This window comes from Rhincodon typus, chromosome 21, assembly GCF_021869965.1.
Source record: "Rhincodon typus isolate 14 chromosome 21, sRhiTyp1.1, whole genome shotgun sequence".
In the NCBI taxonomy this organism is placed as follows: Eukaryota; Metazoa; Chordata; class Chondrichthyes; order Orectolobiformes; family Rhincodontidae; genus Rhincodon; species Rhincodon typus.
This window is the reverse complement of record NC_063352.1, coordinates 47,983,012-48,004,345: the sequence shown is the minus strand read 5'-3', so window position 1 is coordinate 48,004,345 and position 21,334 is coordinate 47,983,012. Positions and strand designations below refer to the sequence as shown.

The 21,334-nt window shown below is 41.3% G+C and overlaps 1 protein-coding gene across 2 annotated transcripts in view; it reads right to left on the bottom strand.

Annotated features, from left to right (window-relative positions):
- The window catches only part of metrn (meteorin, glial cell differentiation regulator), a 46,436-nt gene extending 26,235 nt beyond the window's left edge, over positions 1–20,201 (bottom strand). For both annotated transcript variants that reach the window (XM_048609579.1, XM_048609580.1), the window contains exons 1-2: positions 19,939–20,201; positions 16,435–16,880 (exon numbers count right to left, since the gene is read on the bottom strand). In XM_048609579.1, coding sequence (XP_048465536.1) covers positions 16,435–16,880; positions 19,939–20,039 — 547 coding nt within the window. In that variant the 5' untranslated portion in view covers positions 20,040–20,201. The remainder of the gene's footprint in view (positions 1–16,434; positions 16,881–19,938) is intronic.
- Between the last annotated feature and the right edge of the window lie 1,133 nt (positions 20,202–21,334).

The window sequence follows — 21,334 nt, the reverse complement described above, 5'->3', positions numbered from 1 at the left end:
ACGCTACAGTTAAACATTGACTGTTTTCTAAAAAGTTTTGAAAATATAGGACAGTACTTCTGGTGTCTTACATATTACTATATCATGTACCTATATTAGAGTTGATCTTTCTCTGCATCTCCTCTGTAGCTGTAACACTACGTTCTGCATTCTGTTCTATTACCCTGGTGTATTTATGTAAGGTATGATTTGCCTGGATAGCGCACAAAACAATACTTTTCACTGTATCTCAGTACATGTGACAATAATAAATCAAATCAAATCATTCAATTTCTTTCAGTCTTTAAGTAACAATGAGGTAAGAAGAGATCAAGTGAAGTATTTGAATGTTCTCCAACCCATTTTTTTGACTCCATAAATTCAAATCAGCAAACCTTGCCCAGTATATGGATTACTATCACCTCTTGGGAGTGTCTGGTACTTCTAGCCAGACAAGTTAGTGAAAAGAAACAAGACTGCAGTATCTCAGCAATTTCCAAAGTCCCTTATCTCATGACCAATCTACACACTCCATGTGTTGTTAATTGTTGCAGTGTTCCACATACTCTGCATGTGACATGGATCATATGTTGAGGATGGTTTCCAGCTGTACTGAAATTCAACTCTGCCAAGTAACACAATACGCAGGTAGTTTAAAGTTTAACTCTTTTGTCCTGGGTATCGATGCCACTTCTTTCCAAATGCGCACCTCAGTCTCACAAATCCAGTGCAGAGGTCTTTACAAAGACCAACAGTGGGTGTCCTTTACTCACTGAACACAAAGTCCTTAACTAACCCAAAAAAAGATACAATGAACAATTTGTTAACTTTAAGTGTTTTGTGAATGTCAGTCAACTGAACTTTGCAATCACATACTTCCAAAGTAAGTCCTTAATGAAAAAGAGATGCATCAACGGTTCCAAATGTTATCTGGCTTCAGCCATCTCCTAAATATGTTGAAATCACCATGGACTTTATGGTAGGCTTAACTAAAAGCAAATGTTGGCTTCCTTTGACTTTTTATTCCTCTAGCATTTTAAATCTAGACTGTACCGTATATACCAGTAAAAAGTCTATTCTTATGATAACAATAGTGGCAAATTGAATATTTATATCCAAACTGGGTTTGCACTCCTTCTCAAAGAGTGACAGCTATAAGTCTGCACAACAGATCCTTCAGAAATAAGACAACAAGTTGTTGCAGCTTGATTATTGTTTGAACACAGGGTGTATCGTAGTCCTTCTGAAGTTTAACATTTTCAGTAATTCGCAATTACTTCTCCTTTTGACATGGAACAAAAATTTGCAACGTAAATAGTATTAATGCAGCTTGGCGGTTGGGGATTTTTTTTGAAACAAGAGGAATTTGACCTGGGGATACATGCACAGCATCGTTAAAGATAAATGTACCAGGGACGAAAGGTTAACCTTGCCCCCACTACTCCAGCAAAATGGAGTCACACACAAAAAGGTGAAGATGCCTATTGAAGGTCGGTGCTCAAGGAAGCAGAAGTTTTGAATGCAAAAGTATTAAAAAAAACTTTTCATTTTTGGGAAAATGAGGGAAAATTATTGGGAAAATCACTTGCAAGACTATAGCACTGGTAGAGATTCATCATTTGAATTTATTTCACAAATGGAACAGAACTATAATTTATTGAAGGCTTTTTTTTCTTTAGGTGCCATCTGTCACCGATCCCTAATTGCCCTCAAACTGAGTGGCTTGCTATGCCATTTCAGAGGGCAATTAAGAGTCAACCACATTTTAGTGGGTCTGGAGTCACACGTAGGCCAGAGGATTTCCTTCACTAAAGGATATGCATGAACCAGATGGGTTTTTAATAACAACTGATAGCAGTTGCATTCTCAGCATTAGATTTATTATTCATTTGAATTTAAATTTCACCAGATACCATGGTTGGATTTGAAATTCATGGCCCACAGAGTTTAGTCTGAGCCTCTGTATTACTAGTCTACTGACGTTACCAACATCTGCTCCTGTTATTCTCTGTTACCGGAATCAGTTCTCACACCATTCCACAGGTATCAGTTCTTCAAAGCAGATAGAGCAACCATAACTGGAATCAATTTTTTTCTATCCTATTTGGAGGAGATTGGCAACAGTTCACATGGACAGACTGGTTTGGGAACCTGTGATTCTGACAAGTACTGATTATGCTTGTCGGAAGAACACATGCATCTGTAATCTCTACTTTCACTGCCAAGAGACGAAAATAGGGGAGTTATGAAAATGAAATAAATGCTTCATTTACTTTGTTTACCCACAAATACAAGCCAGGATTGTGATAAAATGCATTACGTGTTAAGTGCCAGAATTCCATTTTTATGTGCAGATAGAAAGATTTGCCAAATACTTATTTTAAAAAAAAGTCCCTTAAGATATTGAACACATATGCTGTGTAAATATTATGCACTATATTGGAATCCTTGGTCTGTGTGGAGATCCTGGCGGTTCATCTGATTTCTACCTGCAGATCACCAAATGATTAAATTTCTCCACAGACATTGACTGACAGTGGCCAACTTATTTTAGCCTGTAATAATTGAGAAAAATACAGAATATTATCTGTAATGCTAGAGCTGTTTTTCTTTGGGTATCTGGTAATCTTTGGCCAATAGTACTAGGATTCCACGTGTGTGTCAATATTTGTAGAGGATTCCAACATGGGAAAGGTTAAACAACATTTCAGCAATGCAAAACATTCTCAGATACAAACATGCAAACTAGGTACCTTCCCTTAGCCTACACTGGCATTCAGTAAGGTTGTAGCTAATTGGATTGCAGCCTCCACCCAGGCCCAGGACAAGGGGGTAATCAGGGCTGATAACCAGGGATCTAGGGTGCCTGCTGTGCTCAGGTTGGGGGCCTGGGATTTTTGAGTCAGGAGTACCACTAGGACCCATGATCTCCATCCTTGCCCCCAACTCCACTTTCCGGCCTACCCCCGATACTCTGACTCCTGTTATTCGTTCTACTACTGCCCTCAGACATGCTAAAAAAGCCAACATATCATTGCTGAGCACTAGTTATTAAAAACAGCAGAGTTGGTCTGGTAACAATTACTGCTTCCTGTGTTGGCTTTCAATTGTTACTAATGAAAATTAGTTAAAATTAATTGAGTTCATGCATTAATGGTATTAAAACAACAACTACAGTGGTTTTAGGGCAGTCAGTCATGCTTTCCCCTGTTATCTTATGAAGTTTAATAATTCACTGAACATAATTCTTTCCACTGTGATGAAACAATCAGATGACAATGGGCTTCATGGTACATGAATCAAGTCATTCAGTTTTACCACAAAACGGATTTTAAAAAAAGCTGAAGTTTGATAATGAAGGGAGTTTACATTGTCTCTGATAACAGGTCTTTTGTGTTGTGTTAGTTGACCAGAAGTGACCTGAAAATGTGAACTGACATTTTGGGTCAGGACCCTTCTTCAGAAGAAGGGTCCCGACCCAAAACATCAACTTTCCTGCTCCTCTGATGCTGCCTGGCCTGCTGTGTTCCTCCACCTCCACACTGTGTTACCTCTGACTCTAGCATTGACAGTTCTTGCTATCTCAGAGTGAAAATGTGAACTGATGTGTAGCACTTGAGTCAAGGCAGATAGTCTACTACCTACATTGGAGCGTTGCATTTACAGTATCATTCATCTCAGCACAGGTACGTGGAAAATTCAAACCAAATCAAATGTTTCCTGACTAACAAACTAGTCACAAACAAAACTGTCTGGTCTTCAAGTGCAGTGCTTGTCACAAATGTTCTTTCATTTCTAGGTATTGGTTTCACTTCAGGTCAGAGTAACAGCATTAAAGTCACTTTTTTGTGATGTCCATGCAGTAGGATTACACAAAACACAGCACTTACAGGATGTGCTCAAGACTTAACATTCATATATCTGTATACAGTTTGTTTATACATGAATATATGGTCGCATTTATCGAGTCATTACAGCACAGAAAAAGCCATTTGGTCCGTCAACTTCATGCTATCATATTGCAACTAAACTGTTTCACCCTATGTTCTGAGGAAGGGTCACCGGACCCGAAACGCTAACTGTGATTTTTTTCTTCACAGCTGCTGCCAGACCTGCTGAGCTTTTCCAGCGACTTCTGTTTTTGCTCCTGATTTACAGGATCTGCAGTTCTTTTGGTTTTTGTTTCATTCCATTAGCTTCCTCCACTATGGTTCTATAAAGTTTCTGTGCTAAGTGGTGGATGTGGGCACAATTACGATGTTTAAAAGACATTTAGATGGATATATGAATAGGAAAGGTTTGGAGGGATATGGGCCAGGAGCAGGCAGGTGGGACTAGTCTAGTTTGGGTTATGTTCAGCATGGACTGGTTGGACCGAAGGCTCTGTTTCCATGCTGTATGACTCTATGATTATGGTTATGCCAAAAGCCATCAGTGCTACTATAAAATAATTCTTAAAATATAACTTTCCCTTGCATTAACATCAAGGCATGATTACAAGATAACGTACTCCCTATTCTTCCTCAAAAGCATTCACAAACATCAGGAGAAGATACCTACTACACTAATGTAGCATTCATGTTTTCTGAACCAGCCAAACACCCGTTTGCATTCATATACCATCTTCAACATAATAAAATGTCCCAGCATGCTTCACAGGAAAAGGAATGAACACCAAGGTACACCAGAAAATGTCAGCCAAGACGACCAAAAGTTCGGTTGAAAAGAGAAGATTGAAGATGACTCTTAAAGGGAAGAGATGAGCAAAGATGGGAAGTAATTTTAGATCTGAGGGCCTATAAAGCTGATGGCAAACCTACCAATGACAGAACTGTCAAACAGCCAGGACAGATGGAGGAGAGAATTGCAGAGCCAAAGGAGATTAGACAGAGAGAGGGCTGAGGCTATTGAGGGACATGAAACCAACGACTGAGAAATTTAAAAACAAGAGATATTGCACAACTGCAAACTAATGTGGATTAGTGAGCCCAAGACAGGTGGGTAAGACGGTGTAGGCACAAATTTGGTACAGATAGCAGAGCTTCGAATGGCACTGAGTCAGTGGAAGGTAGTACATGGGAAGCTGATCAATATGGGATGCTACAATAGGGGATGTTGGAATAATCAAACCTAGGGGTACACCAAGAAAAGACATGGATTAAGTTTTCAGCAGGAAATAAGCTGAGGCCAGGACAGAGTGTCAGGTAATGTTCCTCATGGTTTTGGATACTTGATCAAATCTCTTCTCTTCTCCAAGGAAAATAGCCCCAACTTTTCTCCTCTAAGATGCCATGGAAATCCCTCATTCTTGGAAGCATTTTCCAAAGTTTTCACATGCTTCCTAAAGTGTGACTCCCAGAACTTGGCACAATACTCCAGATAACTTTTTAGCTCCAATTAATGCAAACCCAATTAATAAACCCAATGATGCCATATGCTTTATTGACTGCTCTCTCAACCAATCCTGTCAACTTCAATGAGCCATGCACATATACACCCAGACCTCTCTGTTCCCATTTCTCCTTCAGAATTACATTGTTTAACTTATATTCTGTTTTCTTTATACCAAAAATGAATCATGTCACACATCTCTAATTTTAATCTGCCACTTGTTCACCCATTCTACCAGTCTATGCACTTTCACGGTTCTACACTGTCCTCCTCACAACACTTCCAGGTTTTGTAGTTCCTTCAAATTTTGAAACTGTGACTCCTGGGTCCTAAACATATATATTAGGAAGATCAGGAGTCCCAACTTTAAGGAGTTCAGCTATAAACCTTCTTTCAGTTTGAGAACTATCCATTCACCACTATTCTATTTCCCCTCACTAAGAAAATTTCATAAGTGTTCCTACTGTCTCTTTTATTGCATGACATCTAACTTTGTTCACAAGTCTGTTGTGCAGCACTGCATCCAGCGCCTTTGGACATTCACGCACAGAACATCAACAGCATGACTTTCCTCAACCCCTCTGTTTGTTGATCAAAAACAGAGACAAATTAGTCAAAAACAATATTCCCTTAAGAAATTCAATGCTGGCTTTCCCTAATTAACCCAAGTGCCTTTCTATCTACTACAGCTACTACACCAGTCTATGTTCAGATAAAGAACATACCCCATTGTAACTACTCTGATTCTTGCACCTCTCTGTAGTTGCCTTGCAAGTCTGTTCCTCCACATCTTTCTCCGATCTTTCTCCTTCGACAATGCTAAACAATTTAATTGCACTTCTTTTTTCCTTAGCTCTAGCCAAATAGATTCTGTCACTGTCCCTTTAGGACCATCCTGCTTTACCTGTACAGCAATGTTCTCCTGAATCAGTACCACCATCAATCCCCCTTCTCTTCCTTTTGCAACATCTTTTATTCAGGGATATTTAATACCTAGTCCTGTCCATCTTTCGATTAGGTTCATGTTACTGCCATAGGTCCACATAGCAACCTGCATCTGCAACTCACCAATTTCACTGAGCAGACCTGGCACATTGTAACCCACATTTGTGTGAACCCAGGATGGTGCCAGGATCAAGGGTATCACTCAATAGCTGCAATACAGCCTTAGATTGGGCGGGGCGGGGGAAGGGGGGGTGGGGGGGGGGGCCGATGAACAGTCCTCTCTCACGCTCCATGTTGGGGTAAATGACATTGGCAGAAAAGGAGGATGTGATCCTGCAGTTAGGAAATAGGAAGCTAATATCGGAAATTAGCAAACAAGACTTCAAAAGTAGTCATCTCTTGGTTGTTCCCAGTATCATGCACAAGTGAGTCTAAAAATAGGGTAAAACAGGTGAATGAGTGGTGGGCAAGATAGTTCAGGAGTGCAGACTTTAGATTCTTGGGACATTTGGACGTTCTTGAGGACATGGGATCTGAACAGACCAGAGGGTTACATCCGACAGAGCTGGGACCAATTTCCATTCAGGGTGAATGGATAGTGAAACTGGGGATGGAGTCGGAGGGGTTGGGAGAGAGGTGGATTTAAATTAACGTGACATCCGGGAGGTAATTCTGAATAGGAATACCAAGATGCAAAGAATATCGCAAGATAAAGATAGTACTGTTGTGTAGGAAATAGTAAGGTATTAGTTGGATTCAGCATTAAAAAGGGAAAGCATTAAAGTCTAAATTACGGTTATAGTGTAAGTATGTGCCTGATTTACTGGTTACTTTGAAATCCCATTAGTATCTTAACCAAACAAAAGTGCTTGGCAGTAGCTGAACATCAAAAGTGAACACGGGAGCACCTGGCAAACCACAATTATAGTTCAGGAAAAGCTAGGTCAATGTTTTATTGAGGTTATATTTCTGGTCAAGGCACCTGCCTTAATTGTGGTTACTGAGCCAGAGCAAACTGTATATTACAGGTCAAATCGTTATGCTTGATATGACATCAGGACAGTGGCAAATAGAACTATATTCCTCGAGTCATGACATCAATTGTAAGATGAAACAGCATATCAATGCTACTCATCACAAATATTTAATTACATCTACACCCAAGAAATGTTCAGAGTTTAAGCATTTTCTTTTTGGGAAATCAGAAGACTCAATGGCCTTCTATTCTTAATAGGTTTTATGCTGTTAACTTTTCAATGTATAATAAAGAAAATTAAATCTACATGCGGCTAATGACCTGTTATATCTGAAATGTAACCAGCCAAGTTAATTCCAGGGCTCAGTGCAGAGGATTAAATGAAGCCTGAAGGATATGCTTTACAAGGACGCAAGAATAACTTAGGGAAGATCCTTTCCCATATTGTGCATCTCAGATTGCAGCGCAATGTCACCACAACATTGGAGGTTGTTACCAAAATGCACATCTATTTCACTGAATCAATACTAAGGTGTTTTAAACTGGATGTGTCTTCTAAAAATCCTCTTCTGTAGACCATAGACACCAGAAATAAAAACCAGTAGGGACCTATGAGTCTCAAGTTCTTCTGCAATAGAAATAGCCAGGCATTTTTGATCACTAAAGTAAAAGACCGCACTTAGCATTTTCCCCATCAGAACCCATTTTCCAGTTATTATGTGATGTGACTGATTTACAAGACTGCCATGCCAGGATTTGCAGCTCACTGAAGCCAAAAGTGTAGTATATAGTGGCCAGTGTGGGCTAATACTTGGCAAAGGAGAGAGAATTTCTAAGAGGTGATTGCTTACAGTTTTTATTTTTAAACCTGCCATGGGCCAAAGCCCGATACATTTAATCTAGGCAAAAATTTACTTTAATAGCTTGTCTCGCTCTGACTGACTTCTTAAGCAACTGGAAAGAGCTGCGGGAACAAATCAATAAAATCTACTGAAAGCTAGAGTCTAGCAGTGTCTCAGCGATTGCACTATTGCACAGTGAAAAGCAGATGTGACCCAACATAACAAAAACAGAAAATACGAGCAGGAGTAGGCCAATCAGCCCATCGAGCTAGCTCTGCCATTCAATATGATCATGGCTGATCTTCCAACTCAGTACCCTGTTCCTGCTTTCTCCCCATAGCCTTTGATCCCTTTAACCTTAGAACTATATCTAATTCCTTCTTGAAAACAATCAATGTTTTGCCCTCAACTGTTCTCTGTGGCAGAGAATTCCACAGACTCACTATTCTTTGAGTGAAGAAATTTATCCTCATCTCAGTCCTAAATGGTGTATCCCATAACCACATTCTTAGACAGTGAACCTTGGTTGTGGTATTCCGAGTCATCGGGAACGCCCATCCAGTGTTTACCCTTTCTAGTCCGGTTGGAATTTTACAGGATTCTATGCAATTCCTCCTCATTCTTCTATACTCCATTGAATATAGACCCATCTGTTTCAGACTTTTTTTGTCCATCAGTCCTGCCATCTCAACAATCTGGTGACACTGTCAGTTATAGAGTTTCAGTTACAGAGCAGTTCTGAACTAACACCGTGATAAGGACAGATTGGCCATGGAAAGTGCAGTGTAGATTCACTAGATGGATGCATGGTTTCTAAGGGTTAAGCTACAAGGAGAGATTACACAAACTAGGCCTGATCGACCTGGAAGTACAGAACATTAAAATCCCATTTGATCAAAGTACTCAAGATATTAAAGTTAACGGATAATATCGATTGAAACAAACTATTTCTGCTATTCCTAGGATCCGGGGCATTGCCAAAGGTGGTGATCCCCCAAACTTTTCCCCGCTGATTTCATTTCGAGGTTTGAAAGTTGTCATGGCCCCTCACTTAAAACCGAGACAGTAGGGAGAAAATTCTATGAGAATAGGGGATGGCGGAGAAAAGACCTGTGAAAGGGGACAGCAATGAGAAAGACTACAGCTACCTTGGAGCTCACAATCCCTGGAACTGGAGAGAAACCTCTCAGGCAATTGACCAGGAACACTTCTCTCAAAAATATAGAAGTTTGGAATTCTTTACTATGAACAAAAATTGCTGCCAGACCAATTGCCGATTTCAAAACCAGGAGTTTGTTTGCCACCAGTGTTAAGAAACATAGGGCAAAGGTGTATACAAGGTAGGCTTCTACGGGAGGTGATGGCCTAGTGGTATTATCACTGGACTGTTAATGGAGAGGTCCAGGTAATGATCTGGGGACCCAAGTTCAAATCCTACCACGGCAGATGGTGGAATTTAAATTCAATAAAAATCTGTAATTAAGAATCTAATGATGACCATGAATGCATTGTCGATTATCACGAAAAACCAATCTGGTTCACTGATGTCCTTTAGGCAGGGAAACTGCCATTCTATCTGACTCCAAACCCACAGCAATGTCGTTGACTCTTAACTGCCCTCTGGGCAATTAGGGATAGGCAGTAAATGCTGGCCTAGTCAGTGATGCCCTGATCTCATGAATGAATTCTTGAAAAAAGGCTAGTGATCAACCATGATCAGTGAATGGGAGAACAGCATGTAGGGGCTAAATGACCTCCTCCTATTGCTGTGTCTCCTACTCACAGCTTCCAAATGCAGTTAGTTCTGAATGCACAGGTAAGGTACAATAGCAGGATAAAAGCAATTTTGTGAAACATGGGACAAAAAACATACCCCTGAATGCACAAAGACTCAAATCAAGCACATGTGCTCACATCAGTACAGTCGTTTTAATTCTAGAGTTCTAGCTCAGAAAGCCTTCTCAACTATCTGCAGCAAGTATTTAAGAAACAGAAATGCTTAGTTGCCGAAGGTGGAACAGATAATGAAAAGATTAATGATCAGCACAATGTGTCCACATTAGAATTTACCTGTTGGTTTACAAAGAATTAATAATCTTGGCCTCCAGTATGGATTTCAAAAATAGAGGTTGACAAAAGGTTAAAAAAGGACCCTTTCCTCATGGTACAATTAGATCACCCTGCTTGGATAACAAAGAGAATGACATTTCCAATTCTAAATTTTAATTGTCCAATGTTACTAATTTAAGGAACTAAAAAAGTGTGAGCTGATATTTTTTCAGTTCTTTATTTCAATTCTCTAATACACTGGGAGGTCGTGAGGATAATAAGAGTCATAATTTAAGCAAACTTCATTTTGTAAAATTTTCAAGATAAATTCAGCAAGACATTTCTGAACGGGAAATGATTTCCTCGGTAAATTATATACAAGTAATACTCTGTTGGCACCTGACAAAAACAATTTCACATTTGGTTTTTAAATGTCTCAACTGTTATTTGCTATGCCTTTAAAAAGGAACCTTAATACATCTTAAATGCACGCTGTCACAAAGAAATTACATTTGCCTCATATTGATAGGTGTCCAAGACAAATGTGAATTGCAGTTATGCTGAAGGGACAGGTCTGTGGGCTATTCTGCACACTAAACCACTTTGAGGAAAGTTTCCATTCACATGTTCCTTAAATCTTAATTCTACCTTGGTCCAAAAAAATCCAAAGGCATACTGATTGCACATTAAAAAACAAACAAAACAACATGATGAAATGCTTTACAATCACCAATGACAACTATACAAATCCTTAATCTTTCACGCATCTGAATAAAAGGCAGAGTTTTGTCTTGGACCCAATACACTAGGCTTCTGTCAGTTTCGCCATAAGGATGCTATTGGGATTACAAAGACAACAGCATTCCTGACCCTCAATGCACTTGTTCTCAGACAGAACTTTCCTCCCTTTTCCTATGAGCAATAGGAAGTAAAACTGGTGTGGGATTAAAACTTTCGAATGACCCATTGAGGTCCAGACACACCTGGCCAGACCAAACATGTTTTCGTGCATGAACTATGTAAGACTTTCACTGTGTTTCTGAATTGCACATCAAAGTGGAAATCGGGAAGAATTGCTGACTGTGCAGAAATCTCACCACAAACTTGCATTTTGTACCTCAGTCAGCTCACTGAAATAATTTTACATCCAGAACTGCATTTAAAGCTGTATGCTTGAAAACTAGAAATATTTTTCTGTGGTGCCACATTCAAAACAGATTAAATACCGGATAACAGAGCTGCAAAAATTTGCCATTATCCTCTATAACAGAAGGAACTACATTAACTTCTGGAGTGCTCCTAGTGACCACGGCTTGGCAACTGGTTTTAGAAATCACTGTTCGTTTGGGATTTGAAGTTTATTTTCCTAATTCAACAACTCAACAATCTTCTCTCAGTCTATCATCGATTCTATGTACTCAGGAACTTTGTATCATTGCCAGACAGCAGGTAATGAAAGAATTACAGTTTTGAATTGAAAGTCATGAGCAGAACACCCCTAAAGTTTGTAAGGATTTGAAATAATTCAAAAGCAAACACATGTAGCATTATTCTAGTTAAATAATTGTCACCAAATGAAATTAATTAAATTCATAATATTATTTGCTCTGTGGTCTTTGTTCCCACTAAGAACAAATAGTTAGAATTTAACTTGTTGACTGCAGAAAACTACAGTATAGAGGGATTTGGGAGCCCTTGAACATAAATCACAAAATGATAATACCAAGTTCAGCAGGTAATAGGGCAGGCAAATGGGATGTTGGCTTTTATTTCAAAAGGAGTGGAGTATTGCTAAAATTATACAAAGCACTCGCCAGAGCACAGTGGGAATGCTGTGAACAGTTTTGGGTCCCTTACGCAAGGAAAGATATACTGGCATTGGAGGCAGTCAGAGAAGGTTGAGTAGGCTGATACCACAGATGTAAGGATTGTCTTATGAGCAGAGGTTGGGTAGATTGGGCCTGTACTCATTGAAGTTTAGAACAATTGGAGGTGACCTTACTAAAACACAAGATTCTGAGGGAACTTGACAGGATAGATGTGGAAAGGTTATTTCCCCCTGTGGGAGAGTCTAGGTCCAGAGGGCATTATCTCAAGATAAGGGGTCACACATTTAAGGCAGATAAAGAGGAATTTCTTCTATAATATCATAAGACATAGGAGCAGAAATTAGGCCATTCAGCCCATCGAGTCTGCTCCACCATTCAATCATGGCTGATAAGTTCCTCAACCCTATTTTCCCGCTTTCTCCCCGTAACCCTTGACCCCCTTTATAATCAAGAACCTATTTATCTCGGTCTTAAATGTACTCAGTGATCTGGCCTCCACAGCCTTCTGTGGCAGTGAATCCCATAGATTCACCACTCTCTGGCTGAAGAAGTTTCTCCTTATCTCTCCATTCTAATAGGTCTTCCCTTTACTCTAAGGCAATGCCCTCGGGTATTAATCTCTCCTCCAAATGAAAACATCTTCCCAACATCCACTCTGTCCAGGCCATTCGGTATTCCGGTATTTAATCTGTTTTGAATAGTATAGTCCCAGTATAGTCTCAGTCTCAGTATAGTCCCAGTATAGTCTCAGTCTCAGTATAGTCATGGGACTATACTCATCCTCCCTGTACCAAGCTTCTTTTCCCTAGGAATGAATTTTTGCTGTGTCTCCTGAATTACTCCCAGAAACCCCTGCCATTGCTGTTCCACTGTTTTCCTGCTAGGCTCCTCTTCCAGTCAATTCTGCCCAGCACCTCCCTCATACCTCTGTAGTCGCCTTTATTCAGCTGTAAACTGTTACCTCTGATTCTATCCTCTCCCTCTCAAATTGCAGAGTAAATTCTATCATCTTGTGATCACTGCCTCTTAAGGGTTCTTTCACCTTAAGCTCCCTTATCAATTCTGCCTCGTTACACAACACTAAGTCCAGCATTGCCTGTTCCCTTCTGGGCTCCACCATGAGCTGCTCCAAAAAGCCATCTCGTAGACATTCCACAAACTCCTTTTCTTGCAATCCACTACCAACATGATTTTCCCAGTCCACCTGCATATTGAAATCCCCCATGATCACTGTGGCTTTGCCTTTCTTACACACCTTTTCTATCTCCTGGTGTATCTTGCGCCCCAGCTCCTGACTACTGTTTGGAGGCCTGTACACAACTCCAATCATGGTTGTTTTTATCTTTGCGGTTCCTCAATTCTACCCACACCGATTCTACACCATCTGACCCTACTTCGTTTCTTCTCTCAGAGGGTAGTGAATCTGTGAACTTCTTTACCACAGAGAGCTGTCAAACCTGGGTCATTAAGTATATTCAAGGCTGAGATAGACAGATTTCTAACCAGTAAGGGAATCAAGGGTTATGGGGCAAAGGTAGGAAAATGGAATCGAGGATTATCAGATCAGCTATGATCTTATTGAATGGCAGAGCACACTCAATGGGATGAATGGTCCTGTTCCTCCATCTCATGCTTTATGGTGATATTCCCAAGTTTTCTGAGAATTACAAAATGATCTTCCAAACATATGCTGACACTGCTATAATCTTTGTCTGGAAGCAATGTTAATTTTACACAAAAATTTAGCTTTGTCCGTTTCAGGAAATCAGATTGAGACAATCTGAAGTATTGTCCTTTTGCATTTCATTTTGCAAGAATGGCTTACAGAAAGAGACATCCAGTTGTTTCTCTTTTGTTACCAAGAAAGAACACTTTTATTTGCTACCCCCCCTCAACTCCACCAATTGTTTTTCCTCTTCCCTATGTAAACTCTGATTGACTTGTTTAGTACCTGCTGTTGGGAATTTCACCCAATAGGTCATCAAGTTCATAAAAACTTTAACAAACTCCAGGTAACTAAAAAGAATCCAGGTGAAATGTGAAATCAAACTGACTTCACTGATCATTCTGACCTGGTGGGGCAAAGTCTGATGAGGTGCCAGAACTATTGTTTCTTCTCAGTGCAGGTAGCTGCATGAAATATGACAAGTACCAACCTCTTTAACAGTGGTCTGCTTCACAACAGTCATTGAGCAAATATTAACAGAGGGGTTATTAAAACTGCAAACTTTCCTATGTGGAAGCATTAACTTTTGAAACTAAATACAAAAAGTTATGGAAAGGGCAGAGGAAGATTGGAATAGTAAACTTGCCTTTGGTCAAGTCATTGTCACTCCAGACTACACACAATCGTGTACAGTTTGCACATTTAGAATAACTAGTCTACATTTTCAGATCTGACCTTCAGGATAGTGACAAGTCCTTTCCTTCCCCTCTATCGAGGCAATTGTAAGGAGTAGGAGGAGATTGGGGTGGGGGGGGCGCAGGTAATGAAGAGCAGCAGTGAATAAATGCCCCAGGCTGAAAGGGCCACTCATTGTTTGTCAATTGTTGGCTACTGAAAGGATGTCAAATTTGCTCAGGGAGAGCTCCACCTACAGGACAGAGTGATACTGGGAGCACACTTCCAACAGTAAACTCCTGCTCTAGCTGAGGAAGTTGTGTGTACTAAGATGTTGGAAGTATTCTTTTTAAAAATGCAATCATATTAGATGTTGCAGGGTTCTGATCTATTTGTTTCCAAATTGTACATCTTTCTCTATCTAATGGGTGTCCCTTATCTATTGGGTGTGTCTTTTTGTCTGCAGTCAATTGCAAGCAGTGTCTGTATTTTAGCCTTGTGCATAGACCCCTTCCTATTTTCCACAATAACATTTGTGCAGTTTTAGATGAAACCTTCGTTTAAAATATTTTGACTGGACATTTGTAGAGGCGCACTCACACTATTCCAGTTCACCACTGAAGTCAAACTGGAAGCATCTGTGGTCAAACTGGGAAAATAACAAGTGTGGACCATTCAACTGGCATTTCCTCCTGGAGCCAGTATTGCCAATAATATCAGCAGTTTGACTGTTGTTTCCTCCTGGGTATCATCAGCCCTTCTACCACTTCCTACTGGCACCAGTTCAAAACAGGCCTTCAATTCCCATTTCAGTATTGAATGCACTGATTCCAGTTTTAATGAATCTCTGGTTTGAGAGTTTTATCCTCACAGGTAGCTCCATTACAGCAGAGACTGCATTTCAAAAGTACTTAACACAAGCAGTTCAGGTTCGAACCTTCTAAATTCATGAATGGTGCTATCTGAGCACACGTCTCTGTCTTCCATTGTGTTAAAGATTATGGGGCTGAGCAAATCTGTAAATGGAAATGAATTAAGCTGCAGCCTTCCTTTCAAGGCATGGTAAGGAGCCATAGTCTAGAAAGGACTAGAGACATCTCCTTCCATCAGAGAGAGAGACAACTGGATATGTATAACTTGTGGGTAACCAGTTGGAATGAAAAGTCATAGAGTCATACAGCACAGAAACAGATCCTTCAGTTCAACTCATCCACATTGACCAGACATCCTAAACTGATCTAGACCCATCTGCTAGCATTTGGCCCATACCCCACTAAACCCTTTGTTTTCATGTAGTCACCCAGATGCATTTTAAATGCTGTAATTGTACCAGCCTCCATCATCTCTTCTGGCAGCTCGTTCTATACACGCATCACCCTCTGCATGAAAAAAGTTGTCCTTCAGGTCCCTTTTAAATCTTTCCCCTCTCACTTTACACCTATGCCCTGCCCAGGGAAAAGGACCTTGGATATTCACTCTATTCATGTCCCCTATGATTTCATAAACCTTCATAACCCCCCCAGCATTCTACACTCCAGGGAAAATAGCCCTAGCTAGTTCAGCCTCTCCTTATAACTCAAATCCTCCAATCCTGACAACATGCTTGTAAATCTTCTCTGAATGCTTTCAAGTTTAACAACATCTTTCCTACAGAATTGAACACAGCATTCTAGAAGTGGCCTCACCAATGCCCTTTACAGCCGCAACATGACCTCCCAGCTCAGCTGAGAAGATATGAACTACCACTGCCAGTTGTGGGGATTGAACCAATACTTTTGGCTTTATTCTGCACCCTCTGGTCAACTAAGGAAACCAATCCAGCTTTAAGGGATCATGTCAATTCTCCCCCACCTTCTCCTGACAATGGGATCTCTGCATCAATGCCTGTATTGTATTGACAGATTGGGATCACCTCCAAAGACTGATTGGTTGAATTTGCCCATTCCCTGCCACTGTGACTGACAAGTTGCGGGGTGGGGGAACGGTGTTAGTTCAGGGTAGTCTGAAAGCTCTAGTTAACAAGTCAACATTGTAAGCGGGCGTGCACAGTCCAAGGTATCGATATTATTGATGACTCCTTACTTTCAATCTGCTGAGAGAGCAGTACTCCCGAGCTCCAATCTCCCCGAAGCTCATACTTAAAGGCAGCAATGCGGCGGCTGATATCCCTGTGCAGGGTGGACTGGATGAAGAGTGCCACCTTCTCGCCAGCCGAGCGGCTGAAACAATGGACTTTGGGTTCGATACCCCCATCTTCTTCCTCCTCCTCCTGTCGATCCCACACTAGCAGCTGCAGCTCCCCATCCCGCTCCAGGTAGATCTGAGCCCCCCGAAAGCTCTCTGCCGGTTTGATGCAGGCCGTGACTTGAGCCCCGGAACTTCCAGGGGTGGCTGGGCCGGTCAGCTGAGATGGGATCCGGGGAGACAGGCTGAGGTGCAGCGCTCCCACCGGATACAGCCACTCCACGTCCCCCTCAGCACAGTGCAAGAAGATCTGCTCCACACTACCAGGCTCCTGGGACAAACCACTGGAAAAGGAGCACAAGAGGACATTAAGTACGCTGCACATTGATTCCCTTTTAACACTGAGGCTGCATACTGTCACTGCAAAAAATGTCTGCTTAAATCAGCCTGTGAGTTGCACTCACATGAGAAGCATTTTAGTTTAGAGTACGTGCACAGTCAATACAAAACAGGGGGTGCAATTCAATTAAATGGGGTTCAGAACAGGTTGTACAGGAGCACAGATCATTGGAAGTGGTAGGATAACTGGAAAATGCAGTTAATAAAGCTTTCACTATCCTCAGCTATTAATGAGGGCATAGAGTACAAGAGCAGGGAGGTCATGTTAAAATTGTACAAGGAGCTTGTTAGACCTCAGCTGGAGTATTGTGCATAGTTGTGGTGCCACATTATGGGGAGGAAGTGAATGCGTTGGAGAGACAGAGTGCAGAAATGATTTACAAGAATGGTTTCAGGAAAATTGTGACGCGAGATTGGAGAGGTTGGAACAGTTTTCCTGGAGAAGAAGGCTAAGAGCTAAGGTTATAAAACCATGAAGGGCCTGGGTAAGTTAGATAGAAACTCTTCCTGCTCATAATAGGATCAAGATCCAAAGGGCACAGATTTACAGTGCTTTGCAAAAGAAGCAAATACAAAGTGAATAAGACATGTTTACACTGCAAATAGTTAGGGTCTGGAATGCACTGCCTGGAAAGGCAGTGGAGGCAGGTTCAATTGAAGCAATTTGAGGGGGCAATGGATGGTTATTTAAGTAAAATCAATGTGCCTGCGTATAGGGAAAAGGCAGAGAAAGCTGTTTTTTATTATTTGTTCATAGGATGTGGGCATCCAATGGATATTGGTCTAACATTTATTAATAATCTCTAATAGCCTGGGTGACAGTTAAGAGTCAACTAGTTTGCTGTGGGTCTGCAGCCATATATAGGCCAGACTGGATAAGGATGACATATTACCTCAGATAGATAGTAGATGTCACCATTAACAAAGCCAATTTTCAAATCCAGATGGTGCTAATTCAACTGGGCCATTTAGATCAAGAGCAATTCAAGATGGTCATGATGGTGGGATTTGAAGCTGTGGTCCCAGAGCAATAGCCTTGGTCTCTGAATTACTAACCCAGTGACAGTACCACCGCACCACCAGCTCTCCCTTATTAGGGAACAGATGTCCATATGTCATCACCAATTTATACACATGTAGACATGCCCAGCATTGCTTTTCCACTTCCATCAGTTTATTGGTCATAAAGTGTGTGATAGCAATGTCACCGCCGAAGTAATTCAGAATCCCAGGCCACAATGTTTTTGGGACACAGGTTCAAATTCCGTGGTAGAAGCTGAAATTTCAATTCAATAAAATCTGGAAAACTGAGATAGTGTAATGCTAACCATGGACCACATACACTGTTGGTTGCTGTAAAAACCTGTCGGTTTCGTCATGTCATTTATGGGAAAAAAATCTGCCAGTCTTCCCTGATCTACATAGGACTCCAGACCCACAACCTCTTGGCAATAAATGGCAGTCACATTCCATGAACTTTTAAAAAAAACATTCTTTTCTCAGCACTTTCTCCTCTTCCAATCTTTCTAACTCATTCAGAATGGTGAGCTTATGTATTAAATTTCCCCTGGGCCTTGTATGATCTGAAGAGTCTGATCCTAGTTTCCATGTTGGTGAAACCTTAAGTGAGTTGAAACTCAAGTGACCAAACAGCTCATGAAAGCTGCAAGTAATGCCAGCAGATCCACCTGCTCGGAGCTGTGCAGAATGGACAGATATTGTTTTGGTTTAAAAATTGCTCCAAGCCTACTGTAGACCAAGAAGGGGGCATTTATGACCAAGTGAAGAGTAAATTTTAGATCAGGGCCTTATAATGAACACTGGTCATTATAACAGCTTCGGATTTCCTCCTGTCAAATGATGTCCCTGTGCATCCTGTAACTATCTAGATCACAAGCAACTAACGTAAAACCAGTGAAACTGAACAAGCAACAATAACACTGCAGAAAGTGCCTCACCAGCAACTCAATTTCCCTCACCCCAGTTCACGTGCAAGGATGGGTTCCCCCATCCCCGCATGAAATAAAAAGGCTATTTTCTCAGCAAATAGCATTGCTCCAGCGAATAAAGTGCGGGCTGAGTTCCGAGCTCAGAGGGGATGAGACAGATTGCCCGGGGTCCTGCTGTTGTCAAGCGCATCGCTGCACTTTAAAGGGGCAGACCAATTGGAACAATAAAAGTGCGCGCCAAATATAACAAAGAGCTTGCATTTTAATAAAATGCTGGATCCGAGGCCACAATTATGAAAGCAAAACTCCCAGCCTGCAAACAATAAATAGAAAGTAGAGCACTGCAAGTTAAAAATAAAAAATGACCTCCAGTTTACAAGGCACCCTAGCTGTAATAACCCAGTGATGTACATGATAGGAATTAAAATAACCTTAATCACCAAATAGCGGTCAGCAATACGGAGCTGGGAATATAATGGAATCGTTTAATTGGCTGTTCAAATTCTGAGATCATTTAATATTTAAGCCAAATGATTTTTGGCGATGTTTTTGTTTACATTTTTTGCGAATAAGAGTTTTTGGGGAAAAATGCAAACACAACGATAGAACCCAGATATCCTCATATTTCTCATCATGGGAAGCTGCTCTAGATTTCATCATGTTAGACTTAACCTGAAACATCTCCAAAGGATTTATATTTATTCGAGTTGGGAATGCAAACTCGGTCGCTTATTTTTCAAATACCACTGGCTTAACAAAGTTGGTTCAACAAGAATCCTCTAGTTTCTCCCCGTATAACGCCTCCCGCCCTCGTCATTTTCTTATTTGAAAAGTACACTTTTATATCATTTCTGCTGATAACAAAAACAAGTTTCCGAAAAATTTCTGGAAAGTTTAGACCAGAAGTGGCCAGGGGGCGCTGCTATCCAGGGATCCTCGGTCCCTGTCCTGGTGTGAGCACACAGATCGCCAAACAGGACAACAAAGTCGAGGATCTGAACTCACGCGTGCTCTGGCATTCACACACAAATAATAATAAAGCAGCCTTTCCAACCTTCCTTTCCAGCTGCACAGGTCTACGGAGTAATTAGAGCACACCATCTTCAGCAGGGAAAGCAGAAAAGTCCACAGTGCAAAGGGAGTCAATAGAAGCATCTTTAAACCCACAGACACGATCAGGATTTAATCAAGCGGAGATTCCCATTAGAAGTGACATCCACAGAGAGACGGAGTTCCAGACACGGGCATATTGGTCATTCCGAAGGACAGAGCTGCACCGCCCCCTACCCTTTTACTTCTGTCCTTCCATTGCTCACAGTGAACTCCAGCCTCTGACATACCCAGCTCCTGTTGCTAAATATTTGTTACCCAGTCCGGAGTTTGCAGACCAATCAATAGGCGCTTCGGTGAAAGCCAATCATGGGGAATATCAAGTCTTGGCCGAGACACGCCTTCCAACACTTTTAAAAGGGCAATAGCGTCTCTACCACTCCACACTCGAGTCAGGCTCCCATCCTCAGTTATTTCCCGTTTAAAACTTAATTAACTGTTTCGCTAGCTTGGCAGAGCTGGAGTACCGGTATAAAATGATTGTGCGCTGCCAAGTCCACAGTACTGAACGAAAGTTGACTCATTTATTTGTGAAATCCCTCGAAATATCCGCTTTTGATAGCCGCCGTCTGAGCCCCACATATTCCCCAAAAGAACTACAGATGCTGGAAATCGGAAACGCAGAAATTGCTGTGGGAAAAAAAATACTCAGCAGGTCTCACAGCATCCGTGGAGAGGAATCGAAACATTAGCTCTGATTTCTCTCCACAGATGCTGCCAGATCTGCTGAGTTTTCCCAGCAATTTCTGTTTTTGTTCCCCACATTTGCCAGTCTTCTGACATTCCAGCGGGAGATTTGCTCTTTAACATCAAATGTAATGTTTACTGTTAATCGGGAAAATAAATATTAAATTATAAGTGCTGGAGATCGGTAATTTGCTCCTAAATATGTTTATTGTCAGTGCATTGAGTATAGGAGTTGGGACATCATGTTGTGGCTGTACAGGACATTGGTGAGACCACTTTTGGAATACTGCGTGCACTTGCGGTCTCCCTGCTTTAGGAAGGATGCTGTGAAACTTGAAAGGGTTCAGAAAAGATTTACAAGGATGTTGCCAGGGTTGGAGGGTTTGAGTTATGGGGAGAAGCTGAATAGGCTGGGGCTATTTTCCCTGAGGCTGAAGGGTGATATTATAGAGGTTTGTAAAATCATGAGGAGCATGGATAGGGTTAATACGCGCGAGGTCTTTTCCCGGATGGAGGAGTCCAAAACTAGTGGGCATAGGCTTAAGGTGAGAGGGGAAAGATTTAAAAGGGACCCAAGGGGCAACTTTTTCACGCAGAGGGTGGTGCGCGTGTGAAATGCGCTGGCAGAGGAAGTGGCGGAGGCTGGCATGATT